General features: G+C 43.2%; 1 protein-coding gene across 1 annotated transcript in view; it reads right to left on the bottom strand.

Moving 5' to 3' along the window:
- Positions 1-292: 292 nt before the first annotated feature.
- The window catches only part of LOC114591802 (protein SSUH2 homolog), a 29705-nt gene continuing 18899 nt past the window's right edge, over positions 293-11098 (bottom strand). Inside the window, exons 9-12 of the mRNA XM_028719331.2 lie at positions 8370-8462; positions 7133-7238; positions 5390-5497; positions 293-1268 (exon numbers count right to left, since the gene is read on the bottom strand). Coding sequence (XP_028575164.2) covers positions 1122-1268; positions 5390-5497; positions 7133-7238; positions 8370-8462 — 454 coding nt within the window. The 3' untranslated portion in view covers positions 293-1121. The remainder of the gene's footprint in view (positions 1269-5389; positions 5498-7132; positions 7239-8369; positions 8463-11098) is intronic.

Raw genomic sequence — 11098 nt, 5'->3', positions numbered from 1 at the left:
TCCCATCATCCTTAAAAACTATTTTAGAACTAAAACTACATGCATATACTGTAGACTAGGACTGCCATACGTCCAGAATTTCCTGGACAAAAGCTCAACAACTTTTGTGTCCAAATTTCCCCTTTTTGAAATGTAGACCTAATGATGTTCCCATTCTGCCCAGTACTGTAGCCCAACCATTAATCTAGTGTGACTTTGAAGCAAAAGAAAAATATATACTCATACAAAAAATACAAATATACTAATACAAAAATATATTCTACAGTGTAATACACTCTGCTAACGTAACATCTTTTAAAGTCCAGCTTGCATTTGAGCCCCTCCAAGGTAAGTGCTACATATTTCCATATATTTTAATCAGTCTCTGAGCAAGATCTAGCAATCTTCTTTGGCCTTTCCCACTAGCGATCCCAAATCAAATGGAAGAATCTAAATTTCAAGTGCTTGCAATCAACATATTGGATGGCATACAGGTCTGAGTAGACACACTGAAATCAGTGGACTTGAGTCCCTTGGTTTCATTGGGCCTTTACTGAGTATGACTTAATTGGACACCACCAAGAATATACAGCCTTCAATGGATACCAGTCATGATGGCTATGGTCTACCTCCATTACTGCAGGCAATATGCCTTTGAATACCAGTTACCGGGAATCACAGATGGAAAGAGTGCTGTGGCACTCGGGTCGTGCTTCCAGGGCCTCTGGTTGGTCATTGTCAACCAGGCCTTTGGCCTGATCCAGCACCCTCTTATATTTTTATCCACTGTATTCCATTTAAGTGCTTTTTCTCCTCCATAGTTTATTCCAACATTTTCTTCCTGGAGTTCTTCCTAGTTCCATCACTCCACCACCCAATTTCTCCATCTATGCAATAAATTTACCAGACACTTAGATCTCAAGAGGAACAGTATTAATAATGGTTTAAACTGTAGCGTAAATACAATTAGGTTATAATAATTGCTATGTCTTTTGGTGGCTACTGTGGGCAAGAGAAAATAAGACGGGGCTACAGATGGGTAAAAAGATGAATTGATTTGTACCCACAGACACCCGTGGATAATTAAGCAAGATGAAAAGCTTGCTTCGTGCTAGGAATCCTCCTTGCAAAGTGTCCCACTGTCAGATAATGGTACAGCCACAGCAATACCTCTCTGGATAGTCCAGGGCATGGACCTTGTTCTCCATTCCATAGACGTAATACATGTATGTCTTCTCAGCATACTGGTAGTGGACTTCAGTGACTGGAATTAGCTCTATCATCTGCCGCTGAGGGACAAAGCCAGAACAAGAATTTATTTGTTTGTTTGTTTCTAAAATCTCTTGCTTGCTCTTAACCACAAGGTCTCCGGTCTGCTTATAAAACGTGTTCTCCCTAGCAGAGAGCGTGTGTTGCGGTGGGGGATACAAGCCACCCCATTGTTGCTGGGCGGATTTGTGGAGGGACCCAGGCAGTGAATTGGTTAATCGGGTCGCTGGGGAGAACTGCTTGTTGCCGATTTTGAAGGAGGGGTCAGAGGTTTTAAATACTGGTCGCCCAACTTTGAGCGTTCTCTTGGCTGCTTGCACCGGATCACCCCCCACACACACACCCTCCCTGTATTGGGGGGGGCTATTCGCTTGACCTTGCTATGCCTGTCATGAGGTCGTCTGCTTTGAGGCAGGGGCCTGGTAGGAATTTGTCCATCTGGCTGATTGGCTGGTGCCATTTGCTTTTGCCTACTGTGTAGCAAATCATCACAACTTGTAAGGTTGGCGGTTAGGCATTGGTTCAAATTGGTTGGTGGAGGGGTAAGTGCCTACCCCTCCAATGGTGGTGCGGAAAGGGAATTCCGTTAAAGGAATCCAGGGGCTTGCCATTCTTTTCGTCCTTGTCCCTGGCATCGGACTTGGGCCGTGCAAGCCACCAGGAGCATGAGGGTGAGAAGTGAGGGACTGAGGCCCAGCTTCATTTTCTCCCCAAAAGTTGTTTCCCGCACTGGCTTTCGCTGGAATCCGGAAGTCAGTTCTGTCCCCTGGGCAAGGACAGATAGTCGGAACCAATGCCTAAGCAACCACTCACTTGGATGTATTTAAATAAAGTTGTGGCCAAAATCGTGCCAAAAACCCAAACCAAAATTGATGTGTGATGTGTGAGTTATTGGGGGGTGGCTTGGGGACCTCGACACGCAAGTAGCAAATATACAATTATAAAAACAGCTAAAAGTGTTGCAGTTATAAAACACATTAAAAACATTTGAGAGGCAACAGAAAAATATGAAATTAATGGAGTATGCAGAAATGGTGAAACTTATCGGAAGAATAAGAAATCAAGACAATAAACTCTTTAGAAAGGAATGGAAATGTTTTATTGAGTATTTACAAACAAACTGTAAACAGATTATTGGCAGGATTGTTGTATAGACCTGCGATTTCAAAAGTGTTTATGAGATAAATAGGAGAATAGATAAATAAATAAATAAGATAATTTGAAGTATGCAGGAAATGACAAAAATAAATGCAAAGAACCACAGAAAGAGGGGGAAGGGAGTTGAAGTTTGAAATGTTAGAACGTTTCTTGAATAATTGTTGTAACAAAAATTTTATATGGAGAGAGAGAGAGAGAGAGAGAGAGAGAGAGAGAGAGAGAGAGATATTTTACATAGGATTGAATCTGCATGGCACGAATCTTTCTCACAGAAAAAACCCATACCAATAATCTGCAGCCATTTACCGGTATCTTTTTTATCAAAAGCACTTAGAAACAGGGAAGGTGGGATACTTGGTGTAAACATAACTAGTATGTCAGTTCTGGCCTTTGACACCCGAGACATGTGTTTTGGGGAACAACCCTTTTCCTGAGACCCTTTAAACTGTTTTTCATACTGAATTTTAAATTGTTGTCACCCGCCCTAGGGTCTGCTGGTGAAGAGTTTGGTGATTAATTTACTTAATAATAACAGCTGGTATTGACCGTACAGACAGTTTTGTGGACACACACACACACACTTGATTCCTGTGCCTGCAGCCTGAAGGAGGACAGTCTGGCAACAGAGATACCATGTAAAGCTGTAGATCATCCCTCTACCCGCCAAGATGCAGCTGGGAAGGTGAAAATGCCAAATCTGGAAGGACAGGAGGGAATCCTACTTGACTGACACGCAGAAGGGAACATGGCTGTGAATGTGATTGGAATGGAGGCAGAACATGGGCTGTTTCAGCTTTTACTAGGCCAGCTGCTAAGGATTACCACCAGTGTTATACAATATGCATGTACCTGACCTCTACAAGTGTGCTTCCTAACATCATCATAAGTTAATTTTACCTCACCCCTCAAATGTAGATTTTATTGATGGGGCCCTTATGTGTGGAAGAAAGGTTTATCACAGCAGGCGTGTATTTTGTAATGCGCACATAAAGTGTCCCCTCACAGCATCATTGTCTTGAACATACCGTAGATCATATTTATGCATACAGTGGTACCTCAGGTTACATACACTTCAGGTTACATACACTTCAGGTTACAGACTCTGCTAACCCAGAAATAATGCTTCAGGTTAAGAACTTTGCTTCAGGATGAGAACAGAAATCGTGCTCCGGCTGCATGGCAGCAGCGGGAGGCCCCATTAGCTAAAGAGGTGCTTCAGGTTAAGAACAGTTTCAGGTTAAGAACGGACCTCCGGAATGAATTAAGTACTTAACCCGAGGTACCACTGTATATTCTTTGAGGCAAGTTGCCTGGAGACCTGCTAGGTGACAAGTGACTAATAAAGTCTAATAAATAAGTGAAGTTGAAGCAAGCTAGAAAAACGTACGCATGCACTGTTGTGGCTGAATGCAGCCTTCCAGCGCTGCTCCGATCATGTTAGGAGCTCTCTAAGGTGATTGGGAAGAGCCTGCAAGGTGGCTGTGTTTTATACTTGTCTCCCCCAACCCTAAGCTAACATTAGAAGTTTTCTTCCATAGTGGAAGAGGGCGCGAAGACTGGATGGTTATTTCATTCATAAATATGAACTTCATGCCTAAACTCCAGAATTCTCTACCGGGTTATTGCAGGAACTCCTGGGACAATGCATCAAGCTCCTGAACACTTTATGTGTTAAGGTTTATTATGGTGATTAATGTTTCTCAGACATAGTCTGCTGGTTATATTTTAGCAATGAGAGAGTTTCAGGGACAACAAATTGGTTCAATTGATTCATCAGTTGAAAACATGCTTAAAAACCAAGCATTTAGTCAAAATATTTGACTACATAATTCCTTTACCATTGAGGCTGGGAATGAACCCTTTATGAAGGGTGCAGAAGTTAACTAGCTGCATAGATGTTATGTTGTCTCTATGCCACCTGGTGCTAAAATGAAATAGTGCAGCATGCTATTACAATACAATGTGATTCAATACAACAGGTTCACTTTCAGTTTTAGTATTTCCCCGGAATTGTGGCAAAGGAATGCCTGAGTAACGCTGAGGTCTGTAGCATGGTCTGTAGTACATTTTTAAAAGGAGTGTTAAGAATGAATATCGGTTAAGAATTGCCCTTTCACTACAAAGTTTTTCAGCTCAGATCAACTTCTTATAATTGGCTTGTATTCAGAATTCCTGTGAGTGGAACTCTACTCACAGGATGTTCCCACCATTGGAAACAGAATGGGGGAAATGATTTCTGCCTATTCCTCATCCCCCGCCCCCCGTAAACCTGCCTAGAAGTCTTGGGGAGACAGAATGGAGGGCAGCAGAGAAGGTCTATGGAAATCACCTCCCTCCTCCTGCTCCAGCAGCAGCCTTCTCTGAATCTCGATGCCTCTTGCAAAGAGAAGGCGCCTTTCCATTCACAGATTATGATGAACAACAGATAGCTTCATATAGATTCAACAGCATAGAATCAAAAGTGAAAGGAAAGTTGACCAAAACAAAAACAAAAACCCACACATATTTGATTCTGTGAAATTACCCCACAGTTTCAAAGTTCCCAATATTTAGTAAAGGTAAAGGTACCCCTGCCTGTATGGGCCAGTCTTGCCAGACTCTAGGGTTGTGCGCCCATCTCACTCAAGAGGCCGGGGGCCAGCGCTGTCCGGAGACACTTCCAGGTCACGTGGCCAGCGTGACATCGCTGCTCTGGCGAGCCAGAGCCACACACGGAAACACCGTTTACCTTCCCGCTTGTAAGCGGTCCCTATTTATCTACTTGCACCCGGGGGTGCTTTCGAACTGCTAGGTTGGCAGGCGCTGGGACCGAACGACGGGAGCGCACCCTGCCGCAGGGATTCGAACCGCTGACCTTTCGATCGGCAAGCCCTAGGCGCTGAGGCTTTTACCCACAGCGCCACCTGCATCCCTCTCCCAATATTTAGCTGGGGTTAAATGTTTGTTTAAATAAAAATAAGAAACACATGTCTATTGCGTATACCTGTTGCAGAATGCGGGATGTGTTGGTGAATGTGGCCCTGTGCTCTGCAATAGCTCTTTCAGATGCCAGAGAGATCTCAGGGTAAGGGAAGTCAAGAAGGGGGTACACCTGCAATTTAAAAAGAGGCAATCAGAGTCATTTTTCACCCTCCTTCACCCGTCTCCTTTCTGACCATCCCCACCTATCCTTCCAACCTGGGACTCAGCTACATTAGTAAAAGAAAAGATAAGAAAGAGTGTGTGTTTTAAATGCGTTACAGCATTGTGACACCAGATGGCGCTGTAGAGTCCGCTCCTTCAGCAACGTGATTTCCCATTATGAACTTTGCAACATGTTTCCTGAAACGTTTTTTTGATGTGTCCAGATCCAGCCCTAGGCAAATGAGTTAAGGTGATGGCCATTTCACTTAGTCTGCTGGGGCATTGTGTATAATGCATTGTCTAGCAAGATGAAATAAGAGCAACCAGCCACTTTTCTAGTCTAAGCCTGTCCATCACTTTCATCAGTTGCAGGGGATTTGCTCAGCATCATGCTCTGTTACAGCAGCATATCAGGAGCTGTAGAACCAAAGCCGTATCATTTACATACTATGAATATGAATGAGATGAACATGGTGGATGTGAAATTGCTGGATGTGGTGCATTTTATTCTTCCATTCTGGAATTGTTAATACCAATAGGAAGAACACTGAATCTTCATCAACTGCTCTCAAAAGGCAGACACAGAAATCATAATAGATGATCACCTAATAGCTGAGCTTTCGTAGTGCCTGAGTCTTTGGTATATAATATTGCCATTATGTTTTCAGATTTATCTCTACCAGCGAGGAAGAAAAACATGCATGTAAAAATGGAATGTGACATTATCGGAATATGGGAGAGATGCGGCATGAATGTTATCTATAGAGAGCAAATGCATTGAACAAATACTTAGTGACATACTGGTGGCTTGCTATCAACATCAAACTGGGGAAGCAGCATGGCTCAGGGGGAAAGCACATGCTCTGCATGCGAAAAGGCCCCAAATTCAATCCCAGGCATCTCCAAATAGGGCAGGGAGAGAGCCTGCCTGAAATCTGAGACAACTGCTGCCAGCCAGTGTAGACAGTACTAAGCTAGGTAAAGGGACCCCTGACCATTAGGTCCAGTCGTGGCTGACTCTGGGGTTACGGCGCTCATCTCGCTTTATTGGCTGAGGGAGTCGGCGTACAGCTTCCGGGTCATGTGGCTAGCATGACTAAGCCGCTTCTGGAGAACCAGAGCAGTGCACAGAAACACAGTTTACCTTCCCGCCGGAGCTGTACCTATTTATCTACTTGCACTTTGACGTGCTTTCGAAATGCTAGGTTGGCAGGAGCAGGGACCGAGCAACGGGAGCTCACCCTGTCACGGGAATTCGAACCGCCAACCTTCTGATCGGCAAGTCCTAGGCTCTGTGGTTTAACCCACAGCGCCACCCGCGTCCCTACTAAGCTAGAGAGACCCCCAATAGTCTGACTCAATATATAGCAGCTTCCAAACTTCCTAAGTACAAACAGAAACATTAGCTCCAATCTTGAGTAGGTAGTCTGCAATCTCATGAGATTTCTGATCAGATTTCCATTGTCCATGGAGGTAGGGGGCTGAAAGATGTGAGTGAGTTATTGTGTTAAGCAGTTCAGCTGCTTCCAGTAATTTTTCAACAAGGTTTCATATGGAAAATACCAGGAGTCATGTTTGGGGGGGGGGCATGTATTTTACTCACCACAGCGTTCTCATCTTTAAATATGTTATCTCCCGTAACTTTATTGAGTAGTTCTCTGGGAAAGTTCAACTGATTCTCATAAATGAATTCATATATATTGTTCTTCCTGCAAGGTAAGAAGGATTCAGAGCACTGTGTCGGTCTATACTGATCAATGGATGGATAAGGCTTTCAATGTTTACTAGTTATGATTCTACCTCCAATATCGGCAACAGAGGCTTTGGAGACCAGTTGCTGGTGAACACAAACTGGAGGTTGCTGCTCACACATAAACATTCTGAAATCACTTTTGGCCTTCCATTGACAGAGAAATTATTTCTGCCCAGGGCGGCGGGGGGGGGGGGGGGACATTGAGAAGTTCAGGATTTTAGTGGGTCCACCAAAAAGCAAACAGAGCAGGAAATTGTTTATGCTCTGTGATTTCATTTAATAAAAAAAAAAAAACCTACTTGCTTTCATAGTTTGCAGTTAAAAAATATAAGAATACACCACTGTTTATCTTGTCAGTTATCATGTTTCCTGATTGGTGGGTGGGTGGGTGGGTGGGTGGGTGTATATACGCATTGATACCCCCACCTTATACTTTCAAAGCAAGTAGGTCAAAATGGTTAGACATATTAGATGAACATGTGGAAGGGTGTGTGATAAGAGAGCTTCTTTTTAATCTATCTGCCTGAGACAGGTGTCTCTCTGCTTCCCATATTTCCAGTGCTAAGCTCACTACTCCACGTTTTGACACAAAACTGTTGTTTTTGTTGTTTAAAAAAAAGTCCTCATGGAAAATCATCAGTGAATCCCTCCCTCTATACACACACTTGTATGCAATTTCCCTGATATACCCATATTAGCAAAGCCATCTCCCCTAATTTTATACATATTTAATATAATTTTCATTAATAGATGCCTTTTTATACACATTCTTCCCTAATATACACATTTGCGCATACATTATTTGGTTGCAGAACTACATTCCGAAATCTGGAGAAGTGCACATTTTGAAGAATGGCTTTGTTTCAGATCACAGATTTCAGAAAGTGTGATTTAGGTATATTTGCCTTTAAATTTCTCCCCCACCCCTCCCTATAGGGTCTAGTCTAATTAATGTTGCAAAGCACCCACAGAATCTTAGTATTAATAAACACTTCACACATATGAATTTAAGAGCCTTTGGCAGTCAAGGCAATTAATTTCAGAGAATGATGACAAAAAGAGCAACATCACGAAGAAGACAACATACCAAGTTATTGTTAGCTGGATGTAGTGTAGCAACTTTTTCTCTCCATGGCACGTCGTACAGGTTTTGCTGCCTCTTCCAGAACAGGTGCTGCACCTTTTAGATGTAAAATTGAACTTTGTGCATGTATTGATTTATTCAAAATGTGATCCACCCCATTTTAAGCAGGAGGACAGTATAAAAAAGCACAGCCTAAGAAACTAAATACAAAATATAAGATAAAACCAGTAGGCAAATATATAATGCTTGTGACTTGAATTACCACTGAATTTCATCTGAAGGCAAATTTTGAGGCAAATTCCAAGCCTCTGTTCTGGTGAAATATTCAAGAACTGTTGAAGGCACCCAAAGAAATTTTAATAAGCTGTACACTACCAGAGAGACTAATCTAGTTTTGTGGTCAGATTTCGTAACATCTCAAGATAAAAAATAAAAAAAGCAGTAGCTGTGCCACAATTGGGTCAGTTTGCTGATGTCTGGAAGGGGAGTTAACTCTTTAGCTTGTGTTCGACTTTTCTGATCTGAATCTTCCTCTTCCCTTAAAGCTTCTATTTGCCCCAGTGTGGAAGGCAAATTGATTTAGGTCAGGGGGGGAAATGGCATTGAAGAAAGAGTTGCACCCCACTCCAAAACCATAGGCTTAGTCAAATCAAAGATGGGCGTGGTTCTCCATTGCCTCACCTAGATTGGCCCTAAAATATTTCTCAGGGAGTTTTCATGTATGTCTCCTTTGGATCCACATAGGCCATCAATGATGGCATCTAGTGGATAGCATCTGGTTCTCCCAATGACCCTTTAAACTGTGTGAGAAACAGGATAGGAAATCAGTTGTCAGAAGGGGAAGGGCTGGAAGTATTATGGTCTTGCTTTGGTTTAGTTCCATTATGAGCCACCCTAACTACCAATATAAATGTTTAGGAGCTAAAAGGGGGGAAGTGTTTTTACCTATTTAACTTCAACACTCAACAGCAAGTTGCTCAAATTGCATAATTTGTGCCAGCACAGAGATCACTGAGTAACAAAGATGTCATTGAAGGAAATGAAATGCTCATCTGCACAAAATGGCCGTTTCCCTACAAAGCTATAGAAGACTAGGTGACCCTTTTCAAGGAAAGTGCCATTCTGCCTACAACAGATGTAGAAAGCATATGTTTGTTCTTGGCAAATTTGGATTGCATCAACATGACGCAGATTAGCAGCAGTTAACAGCTGATTTATGAAAGCACTTTAAGATGTTGCTAGCCCCAATGGATCCCGCTTTCAAAATTATTGCACGATTATCCCGCAATGCCATCTCTGTTATTTTAAGCGTAATGGAGCCTAATAAAAACAGTTTAAAAGAATGGTGAGCTACTTTGCATCACTTAAAGATCATTTGTAAAGGCAATTAGTTCAGCAGTTGGAGAAGCAGAAGGGCAGCAGTTCTGCATACTGCAGACAACCTGGGAGGAGAAGGTGTCAGAAGAAAACAAGGCTCTGTAAAATATGGTACAGTCGTACCTCGTTTTGCGGCCGGGATCCGTTCCAGAGCCCTGGCCACTAGCCGAAAAGGACACAGGGCAAAGCACCGCATTTGCGCTTCTGCGCATGTGCGAGCGGCAAACCCAGAAGTAACCCATTCCAGCACTTCCGGGTTTGCCGCAGACGTTTGCCAGAACGGACACTAGACAAGGCAGACGTTCGCGGAGGTATTACTGTAAGTGGAAAATGGAAGTTTTTCCATGGGATTAGGTGAGATTTGGATCCCTCAACCAGATGGTGTCATCAGCCTTGTTTCTCAATGATAACGTGCATATCAAAACCTATCAAAGTACGCCTGAGCCCTGAGTACCTCTGTATAGACATAACCTTCAACAATATTTTCCTTGTATAAAAAGTTAATGTTGGGCTCAGAGGTACTTTCATAGGTTTTGATATGCACGTTATCATTGCACAGATGAGATTTAGGAAGTCACAGCTTGAGGGTGTCAGACCTATTTGGAATGGAAATCTGTCAATTCAGTACTTAATCATTGAAGTTTGGCTGGTTTGCATTGCTGGGCAGTACTATGTTGTTGCTATTGCTATTGCTATTGCTATTGCTGTTGCTGTTGCTGTTGCTGTTGCTGTTGCTGTTGCTGTTGCTGTTGCTGTTGCTGCTGCTGCTGCTGTTACTCTTATTCTTATGCTTATGCTTATTGAATAAGGGGATAAAAGCCCCAAAATGTAGAATCTGTTGCGAAGAAATGAACTGGGTTTACATTTTTCTTATCCCTTTTGTTCCTCCTTCTCTGTCTCCCCTGTGTACCTGCAAATGCTGCAAGGATGCCCCCCCCTCCCGAGTTCAGGAGAGCCCATTAACTCCCTACTTTCTTCCCTGCCAGCCCCAATCTGGATGGACATAGTGCTTGCCTGCCAAGTGTACTGCAATGTTCTCAGCCTTTACCTAGAATCGTCAGTCTATCCATGTCTTCCATAAATAGAAATCCAGTTACCTTGCCCTTCCCTGGAGCTGGGCATGCAGGCTACTCAGGAGGAGGAGTTTGGATTTGATATCCCGCTTTATCACTACCCTAGGGAGTCTCAAAGCGGCTAATAATCTCCCCCCCCCCAACACACACTCTGTGAGGTGAGTGAGCCTGAGAGAAGCAAACCCGGCTCACCAGATTAAGAGACCACTGCTCTTAATACCAGGGAGTCATAGGACTGCTGGGCTCACACCTAGGAGGTGCCTGTAGGCCATCCCATACATG

This window comes from Podarcis muralis, chromosome 2 (genome assembly GCF_964188315.1).
Source record: "Podarcis muralis chromosome 2, rPodMur119.hap1.1, whole genome shotgun sequence".
NCBI classification, from domain to species: domain Eukaryota; kingdom Metazoa; phylum Chordata; class Lepidosauria; order Squamata; family Lacertidae; genus Podarcis; species Podarcis muralis.
The sequence above is the reverse complement of the archived record's forward strand: the minus strand, read 5'-3'. Positions and strand labels throughout refer to the sequence as shown.